General features: G+C 42.8%; 1 protein-coding gene across 1 annotated transcript in view; it reads left to right on the top strand.

Moving 5' to 3' along the window:
* The window catches only part of EIF3J (eukaryotic translation initiation factor 3 subunit J), a 105,915-nt gene that overhangs the window by 72,411 nt on the left and 14,900 nt on the right, over nucleotides 1-18,604 (top strand). The window contains exons 5-6 of the mRNA XM_069222957.1: nucleotides 9,584-9,692; nucleotides 10,112-10,270. Of these exons, the coding sequence (XP_069079058.1) occupies nucleotides 9,584-9,692; nucleotides 10,112-10,270 (268 nt within the window). The remainder of the gene's footprint in view (nucleotides 1-9,583; nucleotides 9,693-10,111; nucleotides 10,271-18,604) is intronic.

The raw sequence follows: 18,604 nt of genomic DNA, 5'->3' as shown, positions 1-18,604 counted from the left end.
AGAGGGAGATTTCAAAGCCCCAAAACCCCTACTACTAAACAATGACTCACATGTCACTCACCCCCTCCACACAACACCAGTGGGGGGAAGAATAGGTCATCATTACAAAGCATGGGAGGAAATCACTACAGACACTTGGGTTCTAGCAATTATCCAACATGGTTATTGCATAGAATTTCTACAATTCCCTCCAAACATACCACCAAAAGCACAAAATTTAACAACACACCATTCCAATCTCCTGGAGATAGAAGTGCAGGCACTATTGCAAAAGAATGCAATCGAATTAGTGCCAAACACACAAATAAACACAGGAGTTTACTCACTGTACTTTCTGATACCAAAGAAGGACAAAACGCTGAGACCAATCCTAGACCTCAGAGTAGTGAACACTTTCATCAAATCAGACCACTTCCACATGGTCACATTACAAGAAGTATTGCCATTGCTAAAACTGCACGACTACATGGCAACTTTAGACCTCAAGGATGCTTATTTCCATATACCAATACACCCATCGCACAGGAAATACCTAAGGTTTGTATTCAAAGGAATACATTACCAATTCAAGGTACTGCCTTTCGGATTAACAACCGCACCAAGAGTCTTTACCAAATGTCTAGCAGTGGTCGCAGCACACATAAGAAGGCAGCAAATACATATGTTCCCATATCTAGACGACTGGCTAATCAAAGCCCATTCGTTAATAGAGTGCTCAAATCACACAAATCATATCATACAAACCCTCTTCAAACTAGGGTTCACCGTCAATTTCACAAAATCCAAAATTCTGCCACGCAAGGTACAACAATACCTGGGAGCCATAATAGACACATCAAAAGGAGTAGCCACTCCGAGTCCACAAAGAATTCAAAATTTCAACACCATCATACAACGCATGTATCCAACACAAAAGATACAGGCAAAGATGGTATTACAACTCCTAGGCATGATGTCATCATGCATAGCCATTGTCCCAAACGCAAGACTGCACATGAGGCCCTTACAACAATGCCTAGCATCACAGTGGTCTCAAGCACAGGGTCACCTTCTAGATCTGGTGTTAATAGACCGCCAAACTTACCTCTCGCTTCTGTGGTGGAACAACATAAATTTAAACAAGGGGCGGCCTTTCCAAGACCCAGTGCCACAATACGTAATAACAACAGATGCTTCCATGACAGGGTGGGGAGCACACCTCAATCAACACAGCATACAAGGACAATGGAACGTACATCAAACAAAACTGCATATCAATCACCTAGAACTTCTAGCAGTTTTTCAAGCACTAAAAGCTTTCCAACCAATAATAGTTCACAAATACATTCTCGTCAAAACAGACAACATGACAACAATGTATTATCTAAACAAGCAGGGAGGGACGCACTCCACGCAGTTAAGCCTGCTAGCACAAAAAATTTGGCATTGGGCAATTCACAACCAAATTCGCCTAATTGCACAGTTTATACCATGGATACAAAATCAACTCGCAGACAATCTCTCTCGAGATCACCAACAGGTCCACGAATGGGAAATTCACCCCCAAATTCTGAACACTTATTTCAAACTCTGGGGAACACCTCAGATAGACTTGTTTGCGACAAGGGAGAACGCAAAATGCCAAAACTTCGCATCCAGGTACCCACACAAACAATCCCAAGGCAATGCCCTATGGATGAACTGGTCAGGGATATTTGCTTACGCTTTTCCTCCTCTCCCTCTCCTTCCTTACCTGGTAAACAAACTCAGTCAAAGCAAACTCAAACTCATATTGATAGCACCAACTTGGGCAAGGCAACCCTGGTACACAACGCTGCTAGACCTATCAGTGGTACCCTGCATCAAATTGCCCAACAGGCCAGATCTGTTGACACAGCACAACCAAAATATCAGACACCCAGATCCAGCATCGCTGAATCTAGCAATCTGGCTCCTGAAATCCTAGAATTCGGGCACTTACAACTTACCCAAGAATGTATGGAAGTCATAAAACAAGCAAGAAGGCCATCCACCAGGCACTGCTATGCAAGTAAATGGAAGAGGTTTGTTTGCTACTGCCATATTAATCAAATACAACCATTACACACAACTCCGGAACATGTAGTGGGTTACTTGCTTCACTTACAAAAATCTAACCTAGCTTTCTCTTCCATTAAGATTCACCTTGCAGCAATATCTGCATACCTGCAGACTACCTATTCAACTTCCCTATATAAAATACCAGTCATTAAAGCATTCATGGAGGGCCTTAGGAGAATTATACCACCAAGAACACCACCTGTTCCTTCATGGAACCTAAATGTTGTCCTAACTAGACTTATGGGTCCACCTTTTGAACCCATGCACTCCTGCGACATACAGTTCCTAACCTGGAAGGTGGCATTTCTCATCGCCATTACTTCCCTGAGAAGAGTAAGCGAGATTCAGGCGTTTACTATACAGGAACCTTTTATACAACTACACAAAAATAAAGTCGTCCTAAGGACCAATCCTAAATTTTTGCCAAAGGTTATTTCACCGTTCCATCTAAATCAAACAGTGGAACTTCCAGTGTTCTTTCCACAGCCAGATACCGTAGCTGAAAGGGCACTACATACATTAGATGTCAAAAGAGCATTAATGTATTACATTGACAGAACAAAGAACATCAGAAAGACTAAACAACTCTTTATTGCATTTCAAAAACCTCATGCAGGAAACCCAATTTCAAAACAAGGTATAGCCAGATGGATAGTTAAATGCATCCAAATCTGCTACCTTAAAGCTAAACGACAGCTGCCCATTACACCAAGGGCACACTCAACCAGAAAGAAAGGTGCTACCATGGCCTTTCTAGGAAACATCCCAATGCAAGAAATATGTAAGGCAGCCACATGGTCTACGCCTCACACATTCACCAAGCACTACTGTGTAGACGTGTTATCCGCACAACAAGCCACAGTAGGTCAAGCTGTATTAAGGACATTATTTCAGACTACTTCCACTCCTACAGGCTGATCCACCGCTTTTGGGGAAATAACTGCTTACTAGTCTATTGCAGAACATGCGTATCTACAGCGACAGATGCCATCGAACTGAAAATGTCACTTACCCAGTGTACATCTGTTCGTGGCATCAGTCGCAGTAGATTCGCATGTGCCCACCCGCCTCCCCGGGAGCCTGTAGCAGTTTGGAAGTTACCTTCAATTATTTATATATGTATCATCTCAACCTTAAATAGGTGCATACTTAGTCACTCCATTGCATGGGCACTATTACTACAATTCAACTCCTACCTCACCCTCTGCGGGGAAAAACAATCGAAGATGGAGTCGACGCCCATGCGCATTGGAGACAAAAGGAGGAGTCACTCGGTCCCGTGACTCGAAAGACTTCTTCGAAGAAAAACAACTTGTAACACTCCGGCCCAACACCAGATGGCGAGCTATTGCAGAACATGCGAATCTACTGCGACTGATGCCACGAACAGATGTACACTGGGTAAGTGACATTTTCATTATCCTGCTTTACGTTTAATTTAACTAAACCAGGGTGGTCTTCTGCTAGATCTTAATGTGTGCATTTTAAAATGAACACTTCATTCAACATTCTTACAGATAGTTGTTAAACCTACTGGGAATAACACAATATTTAGGGTGTATATAATTTTTTTTTTTTTTAACTCTGTTCGGACACCATTTCAATTTACAATGAAAACTGGCAATCTGACAACCTATTTCTTTAAGCCAGTGTAGGTGATAACCTGGTTGATTGTCAACTAAAATCTCAGGAGATTTAACATCTCTCAAGACTTAATTTGATTTAATGACGGAAAAATGCTCCAAATTTGAATGTCGGTTTGACAGAAAGAGAAGTTTGATTCCCAATTCGCTGCGTGTGAATTTGTTTTCACTCCTTAATTTAGCTAATTTAATCTGAGATAGAGAACTTAGGCTATATATATATATATATATATATATATATATATATATATATATATATATATTGAATCTGCAGACCCTATATGTACCGGAGAAAGGACTTCAGAGTCAGATTAAAAAATATATATATGTATATATTCAAATCACAAATGGATACAGATTGTGTCAGATGGCTGCAACTTGGTTGACATGTCATGAAAGAAGGGCTTCTTGAGACACTTTTGTAGTGGGAATTTCTAAAACTACTGAACTGATTTACACTTAACCAGGGAAAGCACATGCTTGAGTCAAGATCTACTTTCATGGCAGGTATAGTTTAATTCCGTATAGCTAATTTTTAGGTCTTAAGACCGCACATGTGCCGTCTGTTGCAAGGCCTATTTTAGCTTATAATGGGCTTAAAGTCCACCCAGTGGTTACCATTGGTTAGCTTTAGAGTCCACTTATTTCCTTGCTCATTCAACAGTTTCTGTGGGCTTTCCTTCTTCTGGTGTTTGTCATTCCACTTGAGAACAGACCTATTAACTTGTGTCCTTCCACTGCTCACTTTTCAGGAAGTACAGTTTTACTTTTTGTTTAAGCACTTTGAGCCTGCATGTGTTCTCTAGCTGTCTCCCAAGTGTACATCATGTTCCTCTCTTGCCCATGTTTATACTCTCCTTGCCCTCCCTTCCCCTGAGTTGCTGCTTTTGTTTGTCCTCCCTCGATGTGCATCCACATGCCCATCCGGCCACACTGTTGCCCACTTGCTTCCCATCCCTACCCACCCTCTATTTTCCCATCCCTACCCACCCTCTATTTTCCCATCCCTACCCACCCTCTAGTGTCGGTGTGCTTTGCCACTCACTCTCCAGTGTCGGTGTGCTTTGCCACTCACTCTCCAGTGTCGGTGTGCTTTGCCACTCACTCTCCAGTGTCGGTGTGCTTTGCCACTCACTCTCCAGTGTCGGTGTGCTTTGCCACTCACTCTCCAGTGTCGGTGTGCTTTGCCACTCACTCTCCAGTGTCGGTGTGCTTTGCCACTCACTCTCCAGTGTCGGTGTGCTTTGCCACTCACTCTCCAGTGTCGGTGTGCTTTGCCCATCGTCGTACACTCACCCTCTGTGAGGATCACTTTCACCCATCCTCTATTGTCCACATTTCCCCATTGTTCTCTTGCTTGTCATTTCTCCACCCTCATCCTGCCCTCTCTCCCTCCATGCTGCCTTATCTCCACCCACCTAGTGTTTTTGCTTTTTTGAGTACATACGTCCTATATCAAAAAAAAGGACCGCGCTATATCAAACGAACGTTTTGCATAACTTTATTTAGTAATCAGTCAGACTGGGAAATGAAAAGAAAAAAGGGTTTCATTTTACAGGTGCACACATCCATGTTGGCACTCACCAATATATTAACGCCATGGCTGCTTCATCACTTTTTTTATTTATTTAACATAAGTCATGCTGAACAGCAGCTGTACACTGCAAGTCACCGAAGATTCTGTGACTATGTAAAGAGAGGCAGTTTTTTTTTTTTTTTGCGGATACGTTTCACTGTGAGCAAACTTTTTTTTCTTCTTTTTTCCGTGGTCTCTCGTTCACGCCTATTGGCTTGTTTATGTAAACTGTTTTACTTTTCTTTTTCAATTTAAGTGGAAAGAGAAGTCCAGTTAGGAATTTACAACGTTAACAGCTCTAACTCGAGCAAACGTGAGACCCATTGCATTGACATGCTTGTTAAGTTTATGGAACTCTGAGGTGACTTGTCATATCCTTTCAATGTATGTCAAAGGGTATGTTATCCATTCTAATACACTCACATCATCCTTCCTACAAACCATTTAAATCCTTGGTGTCTTACTTTTTTCATATGTTAAAGATACTATGGCTGCAGATCTCAAAGCAAATTTTGTAGTGGAAAACTAAACACTAACAAGCAGTTCTAATGTTCTAGCAATAATGTTAATCAGTGTAATGCAAGTCAAATTACAAATGCTGTAGATCAGTGTGTAGAAACTTCTGTTGACGTAATTGCCCAATGTGCCTAAACAAACAAGTTGCCATACATCTTTATGCTGATCATTGTTCATTTCAGGAAAAAAAGATCATAAGACGGAAAAGTAAATTGTTTAAATACTCTTTGTTGTGCTTCTGGGCCGGCCTGTCACGTTGGCTGCTGACAGCGGGTATTATGACTTCACAACGCAAATGTAATAACTCCTTATACTTGGGCAGCTTCCTTACATCATTATTGCAGGTCACTAGAGACATCACGCATTGAGTGGGAAAATAAATTAGAGACTGTCTTTTATACAGAGATTGCACAGACTCCTATGTTGCAGGCTGACAGATGTCCAACACCGGTGCACTTTGCTTCGCTATTGTTGTAGGAGCCTTGGTTTTGAAATGAGGCGAAAGCTTTCAGGAGGGTTTTTTTTTTTTCTTCCCCAAACCAGTACTTATCAGTGTGAGGTCATGCAAAAGAATATCCAGCTCGTGGTTTAGAGATTTATAGCAAAAATTCCATTTTGAAATAGCGGTGCCACTTAATGCATAAAAGGTCATTTAACAGATATTCACTTAAACAATTGTTGCAGTATTGAACTATCTGACATTTTTCAGTAAAACTAGAGATCAGCAAATATTTTTTTAATTGGTGAAATTTCCTTTTAAATGCTTTAGTAAAAACAAATGCCTCCAAATCATCATTTGCGCACAATTGGTTGAAATATATTCATTTTGTTTGTCCCCTAGAATAAGGTTCCTAGCACTACTTCCACTAGCTGCTATTCATGGTATTCCATCACTAAATGGTTAGACATTACTGTGGAGAAGAATAGAATGCTACACACATCCTCCTCCTTTGACAAAGTAAAATATTTACAGTCCTACCATAAGCAGGTACTTCTTGCTCTGTGCTTCTTCCATATTCTCCCTGTACTATTAACATACCCCATCCTTGTACTCTTACCCTAGCCACACACTCCCTGTAGTCCTCACTGCCTATGCCTAGCTTGCTCTGTTAGCGCTCTGCCTCTGCAGTTCCTGACCGACTATTCCTCCTAGCCCATGCCAAGTAAGATACCATAAGTGCAAACCAACATGCACCCCATATGTCGTAGTACCTGCAAGTGATAAAAAAAAACAACAACTAATGAATGCAGTGTTTGTACTAATCTCAGCCACTAGTAATTACTCGGACTGCATCCCATTCTATTGTTTTTAACCCATAAGGCCACCTCAGTTTGGAGCCAGCAATACACAATTAGGTCTGAACCTGCTCCAGTGGGAACAGTCCAGCTTGAACTGCCAGGCCATCCTTGAACTAAAACAAGCAACCCTGGACTAGTTTTGCATGAGTTGGGGCATTTTGGGGTTTTGCTTGTGCTGTGCTTTCAAAGCCTTTTATTACAAAAAAACAATTTTTTAAAGGGACTGTGAGCCCTCCCCCACTTTGCCCCTTACTTACCTGAACTTCCCGTTTGTTAATTCAAACATCGTTTGAATTTACTTGCATTTTATTGGCTAGCAGGTCACTTCCTGCTCTTATTTTGTTCTGCTTTCTGTTCTACTTTTGAAGTCACTGTAGTGTGGCCAAAGTACACCTTCCGTTTTTTATTGATTGGTTACTTCTTGGTGTTCATACGCGAAAAGATGAACTGAATGCAAGTCAGTTCGCATTGAAATGTGTGTGAACGTGTCGGCCATCTTGCAATGGAGTATTGAAAGGAAAAAAAGTGAAAGGGCAATTGAATACAGTCAGCGGCAAAACACCACCACCAGGGTGCATTCTATATATTGCATTAAGGTTTAAGGCGCCCTGCGGCAGTCACCAAGGAAGCTCTGAAGTCTAAGGTTTAAATTTATGAAATGTGTGCAAAGGTTACAGATTTGAATCCCAGCACATCCATTTAGCCTTTCATCCTTCCATTGATTATCTCGTGCCCCTGTTTACCTGTCTATCAGAGTAGTCATCTATTAGTCTTGGAGAAATTTCCGCTGAAGACTCCAGAGGCTACTGGTGGCAAGAGGGTTTTTGCTGATAAGACTTTTTTATAAACCTATTGTGATTGTAATGGTTTAGTGAAGGCTCCATGTGCAAGACACAACTTCCCATGCTTATCTAAAACTTTGTCCCAAGCAAGAACGTGAAATAGCCCACGTGACAGTAAGCGTGCAGTTCACCAACAAAGTCAACTTCTGGTGAAGTCAGACCTGAGCGCCTTACAGTCACAAGTGCAGTTACCTTGCAGGTCATGATTTGAATGGTGCAGCAGTTGCAGTAGCAACAGGGCCAAAAGTTGTCAGAACTCCTTTAAACACCAGATATTGCAAAATTTTACTGCTAAGCAGCACTAGGGTCATGGTTTTAATGATGCAGAAGGTGCAGTGGCACCGGGGCCACAGGGTGTCAGAACACCTCTAAACATTGATTGGTAAATTGTACTACTAAATAGGCAGTCACAAGTGCAGTTACCTTGCAGGCATTAGGGTCATGATTTGAATGGTGAAGCAGATGCAGTGGCACTTTACTAACTGCACATTACTGTAGTCTAATACACTGCCATATTAAATAAGGTACAAGTTACGAGTTTGGAACCCTGGAATATTAATTCAACATATATCACACGAACGGTTTCACAAATTTAAAACAAACATTATCATAACCTTTTTCTAATATTTGAGGCAGGCAGGGAGAAACCCACAGGAAACAAAGCAACACAAAAGGGAGTCACTGCGCAGAAGGGGCTGGGCGTAGCACATGGTAAGAGAATACAACACAGGAAAGGTCGTGAAGTACACAAGACAGTTGGAAAACTCGTGCTCTCTCGTGGAGTGCTGAAGTCAAAAGAAAAAAAGTTGGTCCTTAAAGGTGAGTAATGGAAGCACACAAGTGAAGGGACAATGCTCCAGGAGAGAGGCAGACCAGCTGAAGAGATCAAGCCATCAAATAAGAAGCAAGCAGGGTGACGGGATAGCCTAATTTAAGCAGTGGGTAGTTTCCAAGCACCTGTATTCTCCTGTAAGCCACAGTGTCTTGCAACTAGACAGTGCATGCACTGCCTAGTAGGTGCGACTGAATGAGTGAAAGGTTTTCAAAAGGTACTTAAGGGAAAAAAAACTGAAGAGTAGCCTAGAACTAGTAGTTTACCTATTTACAACAGCCTCTTGCAGATTTGGAGGAAACTAAACAAATTGAGTAGCTTCAGAAAGATACCTGAGAACCCTCCAGCTGTGACCTCACATGATAGATCTAGCATAATCTAATACTGCTGTGTAATTCCGTTAAGTCTTTTGTACCTCGTAGGGAAACTGGGGGCTGAAAAGCATATGCAATTTACATTTCAAATAGATCTCCTAGATGTTAAGTCCCCTGGCTTATTGATGCGTCCATTTCTAAATGGAAATGTGCTCAAAGGTGGTATGAATCTACAGCAGCTTCTTCTGTGTTGGCAGGACTGTTCTTGACTGCTAACTTATCACATTGCTGTTTGTCTCTGTTAAAGTATCTTTTAGAAACTAGTCGACTCGTTTGTATATGAAACTGTTCTTTTCATGCATTTTGTGGCTCTGGAGGCTTCAGCCTGCTGATGGGTTTGTATAAGGTCACAGATGCAGACATGCTTCCTTTTGTGGTAGATAGTAAGCTAAGTTTGAATGTGGTGTTCTTTTTTTTTTCAGTTAGAAGAACCTAAACCTGAGCTTACACCCGAGGAACAGGTGGCTGAGAAATTGAGGTTAAAGAAACTACAGGAGGAATCGGACTTGGAACTGGCTAAAGAAGCCTTTGGTAAGTGTAGGTCGGAAGGGTGGGGTTAAACAAGACACTGCACCACCACTTAGTAACCACGTGGGATTATGGAGACAACCCTGCTATAAGGTCATTTAAACTCTTCCTGTGCAGTTGTGCTCCTTTTGCTAAGGGAACAATGATGTAAGATTAGAAATTACCCAATGGTTTGTGTTTCTGATTTTGTTCTTATTGGCTTTTTAAATGGTAAGATTTCATACCACTTTATCAAACATTGTGCCCAGTTAAAAATGAATGTAACATTTTGTGTAAAGTGGTGTTTTTAGAGTACTAAAATCTAAAGCTTCATACATGTATGCACCTTTGGTCTTTTTTTTTTTTTTTTTTTTTTAACACAAAATGTTCCACATTTGATAGGACATTCCAATAAGTTTAAGTGTTTCTGCTTTCTTTTCTAGGTGACTGTGCCGTAAGTGGCATTGATGCTATAAACCCAACTTCCAAAGAGGATTTTGCGGAGTTTGGAAGGTTGTTGAAAGAAAAAATCACCCACTACGAAAAATCTCTACACTACACAAATTTTCTGGAGACCTTACTACGGGATGTTTGTATTTCATGTAAGGGTTTTTGTGGGTTTCATCTTGCAAAGCTTTTATTAATGTCTGTGCTTCGTTCTGTTGAACTGTTTGGCTACATCACGTGTAAAAAGAAACTGGCTAATTTCTGGTCCTTTATGAGAATCGGCTTGTGAAACTAGAAAAGCTGTGTAGTACAGGAATATTATGTGTGCTTGTTGCCAAACCGGGTTTGAAAAATCTTCAGAAATTGGGTAACACAAAAAGCAGTCGGTTGTAATCTGTTTCACAGTTGTTTGGATTTTCCTAATTGGTGTCATCAAATACTTCACTAATCAGGATTGAGGAAGTTGTAAGTGTGTTCGAAGAAAATGGTCATGACCTGGTTTTTAATAGCTCTTGATTTACCACATTTATATCCAAGTGCAGAGGTTGTGATTTTACGTTAATCCTCATTCCTACGGTAGAGTAACTATTGTGGCAGGAATTTACATACCCCTGCCAGTGTCTAGGTTTTGATAGTAGTGCCTAACTGAGGGGAAACATTGTGACAACTTTGGGCTTGCAGAACGCAGATTTGGACATTCCCTAATGTGCTTTAACGTTTTCCTGCTGTTGGGGACCTTGGCACAATTTTAAAACTCCTGCACTATTTTAATTCTTAAGCTTTGTCTAGCATTAGGAAACCTGATGGTGCTAGCAGTCCTCTTTAAAGCAAAGTCTGCAATTAAAATGAGAATACCCACGGTTCATGACAGTTGGTTGGGTCAGTAAATGTTTCTCACTGCCATCAAGAATTTTCAGCACTATCGTTGTTTTTCTGTTTGTCACCCCATGTCTCAATGCATCTTCAGGTGATGGCAGTACATAGATAATGAATGTGATGCTGTTTACTTAGTTGGTTAGAGGCTGCAGTTTTGCTTATGACATTGTGCCAGTGACTACGTTTGACTGGCCAAAATAAATCATACAAAGCAATTTATCCGAACACTTGCCTAAAAAACATACAGGGCAGATGCTAAACATACCTTTTTACATAATTGCATCTGTATGGGTGGGCATCCATTCTGTTTGTAATTGCAGCAAATGTTTTGCAGGAAGTCTTTTTCAGTGTTATTTTAAACTTTTGGAGCGAGTGACTGGCATGAATGGTAGTAGGGGAATGTCCATGCATTGGGTCTAATAGGTACAAAGCCTTGGAATTGCAGGTGGTACAGTGGAGTAGGTGCTCCCAGAAGGTTGTTGGCAGATCTAAAGCCTTGTTCATCTGTAGCATAAGTTGTCTGGTTATGGACGCACGGCTGTTTATTGATCTGATTACCATTGGCAGTTTCCATAGGTTTCTGTTCCTGGCAATGGGCTTACTGATTAAGTGTTTGTGGGTTAAGTTGGGGTGTGCTTAGAAGGTTGAATTGAGCGCAGGTAGCAAATATTGAAGAGAAAGTTTTGATGTGCAGTGGTGATGAAATTTGTGTGTATTTAAGGAGCAGTTTCTGCTCGTAGGTTGTGAAAACCTGATTAGAGAGGCTTTGGGTAGGTTGAGGAGAATGTAGTGTTTGGTTGTTTTAAGGACTTCCACCTTTTTATACAGTTAGTTGAGGCACTGAATGTTAAATGGCAGGCAAAGAAAGATCAGTTTTTTTTTTTTTTTTAATTCTTATTTATTTTTTAGTCATTGGTGATTTAAATCATTTAGGGCAAATGTCTTTACTGAGCTAGAGATTTGACAAATTACCACTGTTGGATGTGAATGCTTAAAGTATGATAACCAGAGGGCTGCAAGGTTTAGACGTTCTTGGGGGCTGATTAAGAGAATCTGTCCCATTTCAATGTATAGTGGAAGTATGAGAGTAGCTTGGTAGGAATGGGGTTGGATGTGCTGCGTGAGGAGAATGGCGGAGCAGATGTGTTCACATCAGTTGTGGCATGCTCTTCCCACTGGTGCATTCTAGAGGCAGACCATTGCCTCTAGTATCCAGTAAAAATTAAGGCGAGCAGCAGTGTCTCGATGGCAAATCTCCTTTATTCCACTGATTGACGAGAATTACGAACGTCACTACATATCAACCCACCGGTTTTGATCATGCCTTTTTAGTATTCATACATCATCCTAATACGCTTGTATGCTGCATTCTGGGGTGTGTAGCAAATGGTAGCATCATGAGGAGACAAGTCTTAATACATGTAAGTAGGAGTGACTATGCTAGGGATCACTAAGGTTTGCTGAATCTCAGTTTGCCCTCGGATGGAAAGCAAGGAAATTATAGTTATATTGACAGTGATACCAAAGGAAATTGGAGTGGAAAGAAAAGTCTCAAGTGCCAACAGAGATGGACATCTTGGTCTACAGACTCAGATGTAAGTGACATCAGTATTGCAGGTGAGTTGTGTGGGGGAAGCAAGTACCAGCAGGACGACTTTCCCAACACAAACACAGTAAATGAAGACAAACAATGGATTGGGGCAGGAAAAATCAAAAATCCTTGGCAGTGAGCCCCACCAATCGCAACTAGTCACCAAATCATTGAGAGGTAGCCTGTGGAATTCTCTCCTGGCTTAGTTAAACACATGACCGAAGGAAAGGTTACAAGCTTGGATTTTGAAGTTACTAAGCCCGTGTTCCACTCTGATTGTTGAAGCCTTGCCTGCTGTACCAGCTGTGGCAAGTGGTGCCTCTTAAACTAGAAAGAGGCAGTTGACATTTTAAAGATCCAGATTACTTTGGCTAATGCCTGACTCAAAAGATCAAAGCAGGATTTCCAATCAGCATTTGATCAAAAAACCTCAAACATGTCGGTGCTGCTATTATGAAAATATTTATATGAATCCTCAAACAGGGCATGTGATTTCTTCATTTTAAGACCTGCAACCAACTCTAAGTAGTTCAGTCTTCACAAGGTCAACAAAAAGCGCAGACTTCATATCTAGGTTACCACAGATTTATTGCCAAAGTAATGGCCTTTCTAGGAACCTGTCTGAACTCTAATTCCCTAGTATCTCATCAGTATAGTCATAAAATTGAATCTACATTGAATGAAGATGGGGCGTATTGCCCCGTACCACCCTCCAATTGTGGTTAGGTAATATTCTTATGCCTCAAGAGCAATGGTTTGACCTTAAGTTCACAATGTCAGACAAGACCCTCCATCACAGCGTGCTCTCTCTGAACATGTGATAGCCTGGCTCTTGATTCACTCTAATATCACATAGGCAATGTGTATTTGCACAGCGTCCCAGAAGAAAATCCAGCTATATATTTTATATTTGGCTTGATCTGGTCTTCAAACTTCTACTTAAAGCAGATTCGGATGCTATTAATGTTTATCACAGATGTAGTTGCAAGATTCCCTTTTTCACCAGTCTTTTTGAGAGCTGAATATAGGCTTGTCATGCTGATGGCCCTCTCGGTTTGTGAATTAGGAGCTTTCCTAACTGATTTAAAATCACAGTAGACAACATAACTAAAAGGTTAATGATGTGCACTACTGCTTGTTATCAAAAAGCAGCCAAGCCCCTTCCTATGGCTCCAAAGATGCTTTTGTTGAAGTCCAGTGCTACCAATGTAAAATGTTGCAGTCTCCAAGACATTTTGGGCAGCTGCACAGTTACTGGATCAAGCCTGTCTGTAGCATATGTGCATGTTAAGAGTCTTTCTCCCCGTGTCTGTTGGGCAAAAAATCTCTGCAATCTAAATTAGTGCATGTGTTTGTTTCTGAATATTAAAGAATCCATGATGAACGAACTGTTGCTTGAATGTAATCCTAGGTTCGATGGCATCTGTCGCTGTAGATACGCATGTTCTGCAATAGCTCGCCATCTGGTGTTGGGCCGGAGTGTTACAAGTTGTTTTTCTTCGAAGAAGTCTTTCGAGTCACGGGACCGAGTGACTCCTCCTTTTGTCTCCATTGCGCATGGGCGTCGACTCCATCTTCGATTGTTTTTTTTCCGCCATCGGGTTCGGACGTGTTCCTGTCGCTCCGAGTTTCGGAACGGAAAATTAGCTAATTTCGGAAGATTTTCGTCGGTATTGTTGCGTTCGGGATCGGCGTACTTAGATTCCACACCGCATCGAAGATCGGAGAGCTCCGGTGCCCTTCGGGGTAGTTTTTTCGATCCTCCGTCGGGGCCTGGTCGGCCCGACCGCGTGCTGAAGAACGCCGATGGAACGGACCCCGTTCCGTTTCTGCCCCAAATGCCACAATAAATACCCCTACACAGACCAACACATGGTCTGTAACCTGTGCCTGTCACCTGAGCACAGCGAAGACACCTGCGAGGCCTGTCGTGCGTTCCGGTCCCGAAAAACACTCCGAGACCGTCGAGCCAGAAGACTTCAGATGGCGTCCGCTCCGACAGCCCAACGGGAGTTCGAGGAACAAGAAGAGGAAGGTACCTTCTCGATCCAAGACTCAGACTCCGAAGGATTCGACGATACACAAACCGTGAGTAAGACGTCGAAATCCACTCAAAGGAACATTTACAAGGCCCAGGGGACGCCACTGCCACCAGGCCATGGCTCGACCCATAAAATCGGTGACCGACCGTCGGCACCGAAAAAGGCCCAAACAGTGCCGAGATCGTCCGACTCCGGTCGAGACACCAGCACGCAGCCTTCTCGGGACCGAGAAAGTGCTGGAGACAAGCCTCGACACCGAGATGCCGGTGTGGACACGGCTCGACGCCGAGACAGCGGCACCGAAACAGATCGACGCCGAGAGGTTTCGGCCCCGAAAAGGAAAAAAGTCACCTCGGAGCCGAAAAAACACGCAGACAAAGTTTCGATGCCGAAACAGACTGCAAGCGACCCAGCTTCAGGCTCTTATACAGAAGAGCACTCGCTAACCTCCCAAATGCAGAAGCATAGGTTTGAGGAAGAGCTACAAGCAACTGATGTAGACCATACGCAAAAGCGTATCTTCATTCAGCAGGGGACAGGAAAAATAAGCACCCTTCCCCCCATTAGGAGAAAGAGAAGGTTGGAGTTCCAGACGGAACAAACACCACAACCAAAGGTGGTGAAAAGAGTTACACCACCACCCTCTCCTCCGCCCGTGATTAACGTTTCACCAGCACAAACTCCATCACACTCCCCAGCTCACACCACCATGAGCCAGGGTGACCAAGATCAGGACGCATGGGACCTATATGACGCCCCAGTGTCAGATAACAGTCCGGAGGCATACCCTACAAGGCCATCTCCACCAGAAGACAGCACCGCGTACTCTCAAGTGGTGGCTAGAGCAGCACAATTTCACCACGTAAGCCTCCACTCAGAACAGGTCGAGGATGATTTCTTATTCAACACACTCTCCTCCACCCACAGCTCATACCAAAGCCTGCCTATGCTCCCTGGTATGCTCCGGCACGCAAAAGACATCTTTAAGGAGCCGGTCAAAAGTAGGGCAATCACACCAAGGGTGGAAAAAAAGTATAAGCCGCCTCCTACGGACCCGGTTTTCATCACTACACAGCTGCCACCAGACTCTGTCGTTGTAGGAGCAGCTAGGAAAAGGGCCAACTCTCACACATCTGGAGATGCACCACCCCCAGATAAAGAAAGCCGCAAGTTCGATGCAGCTGGTAAAAGTCGCAGCACAAGCTGCAAACCAGTGGCGCATCGCGAACTCCCAGGCACTACTTGCGCGCTATGACAGAGCCCACTGGGACGAGATGCAACATCTCATTGAACATCTGCCCAAGGACTTACAAAATAGGGCAAAACAAGTGGTTGAAGAGGGACAGACCATCTCCAACAACCAGATACGCTCCTCCATGGACGCTGCAGATACAGCTGCACGGACAATTAATACATCTGTAACTATCAGAAGGCATGCATGGCTCCGAACGTCTGGATTTAAACCAGAGATTCAACAAGCAGTTCTCAATATGCCTTTTAATGAAAAAGAACTGTTCGGTCCAGAAGTGGACACAGCGATTGAGAAACTCAAAAAAGATACAGACACTGCCAAAGCCATGGGCGCACTCTACTCCCCGCAGAGCAGAGGGAATTACAGCACATTCCGTAAAACGCCCTTTCGAGGGGGGTTTCGGGGTCAAAGCACACAAGCCAGCACCTCACAAGCCACACCGTCCAGTTACCAGGGACAGTATAGAGGAGGTTTTCGGGGACAATATAGAGGAGGGCAATTCCCTAGAAATAGAGGGAGATTTCAAAGCCCCAAAACCCCTACTACTAAACAGTGACTCACATGTCAATCACCCCCTCCACACAACACCAGTGGGGGGAAGAATAGGTCATTATTACAAAGCATGGGAGAAAATCACTACAGACACTTGGGTTCTAGCAATTATCCAACATGGTTATTGCATAGAATTTCTACAATTCCCTCCAAACATACCACCAAAAGCACAAAATCTAACAACACACCATTCCAATCTCCTGGAGATAGAAGTGCAGGCACTATTGCAAAAGAATGCAATCGAATTAGTGCCAAACACACAAATAAACACAGGAGTTTACTCACTGTACTTTCTGATACCAAAGAAGGACAAAACACTGAGACCAATCCTAGACCTCAGAGTAGTGAACACTTTCATCAAATCAGACCACTTCCACATGGTCACACTACAAGAAGTATTGCCATTGCTAAAACTACACGACTACATGGCAACTTTAGACCTCAAGGATGCTTATTTCCATATACCAATACACCCATCGCACAGGAAATACCTAAGGTTTGTATTCAAAGGAATACATTACCAATTCAAGGTACTGCCTTTCGGATTAACAACCGCACCAAGAGTCTTTACCAAATGTCTAGCGGTAGTCGCTGCACACATAAGAAGGCAGCAAATACATGTGTTCCCATATTTGGACGACTGGCTAATCAAGGCCCATTCGTTCATACAGTGCTCAAATCACACAAATCAGATCATACAAACCCTCTTCAAACTCGGGTTCACCGTCAACTTTACAAAATCCAACATTCTGCCGCGCAAGGTACAACAATACCTAGGAGCCATAATAGACACATCAAAGGGAGTAGCCACTCCAAGTCCACAAAGAATTCTAAATTTCAACACCATCATACAACGCATGTATCCAACACAAAAGATACAGGCAAAGATGGTATTACAACTCCTAGGCATGATGTCTTCATGCATAGCCATTGTCCCAAACGCAAGACTGCACATGAGGCCCTTACAACAATGCCTAGCATCACAGTGGTCTCAAGCACAGGGTCACCTTCTAGATCTGGTGTTAATAGACCGCCAAACTTACCTCTCGCTTCTGTGGTGGAACAACATAAATTTAAACAAAGGGCGGCCTTTCCAAGACCCAGTGCCACAATACGTAATAACAACAGATGCTTCCATGACAGGGTGGGGAGCACACCTCGATCAACACAGCATACAAGGATAATGGAACGTACATCAAACAAAACTGCATATCAATCACCTAGAACTTCTAGCAGTTTTTCAAGCACTAAAAGCCTTCCAACCAATAATAGTTCACAAATACATTCTCGTCAAAACAGACAACATGACAACAATGTATTATCTAAACAAGCAGGGGGGGACGCACTCCACGCAGTTAAGCCTGCTAGCACAAAAAATTTGGCATTGGGCAATTCACAACCAAATTCGCCTAATAGCACAGTTTATACCAGGGATCCAAAATCAACTCGCAGACAATCTCTCTCGAGATCATCAACAGGTCCACGAATGGGAAATTCACCCCCAAATTCTGAACACTTATTTCAAACTCTGGGGAACACCTCAGATAGACTTGTTTGCGACAAGGGAGAACGCAAAATGCCAAAACTTCGCATCCAGATACCCACACAAACAATCCCAAGGCAATGCCCTATGGATGAACTGGTCAGGGATATTTGCTTACGCTTTTCCTCCTCTCCCTCTCCTTCCTTACCTGGTAAACAAACTCAGTCAAAGCAGACTCAAACTCATATTGATAGCACCAACTTGGGCAAGGCAACCCTGGTACACAACGCTGCTAGACCTATCAGTGGTACCCTGCATCAAATTGCCCAACAGGCCAGATCTGTTGACACAGCACAACCAAAAGATCAGACACCCAGATCCAGCATCGCTGAATCTAGCAATCTGGCTCCTGAAATCCTAGAATTCGGGCACTTACAACTTACCCAAGAATGTATGGAAGTCATAAAACAGGCCAGAAGGCCATCCACCAGGCACTGTTATGCAAGTAAATGGAAGAGGTTTGTTTGCTACTGCCATATTAATCAAATACAACCATTACACACAACTCCAGAACATGTAGTGGGTTACTTGCTTCACTTACAAAAATCTAACCTAGCTTTCTCTTCCATTAAAATACACCTTGCAGCAATTTCTGCATACCTGCAGACTACCTATTCAACTTCCCTATATAAG

Source organism: Pleurodeles waltl, chromosome 3_1, assembly GCF_031143425.1.
Source record: "Pleurodeles waltl isolate 20211129_DDA chromosome 3_1, aPleWal1.hap1.20221129, whole genome shotgun sequence".
NCBI lineage: Eukaryota > Metazoa > Chordata > Amphibia > Caudata > Salamandridae > Pleurodeles > Pleurodeles waltl.
This window is presented reverse-complemented; position numbering and strand designations above follow the sequence as displayed.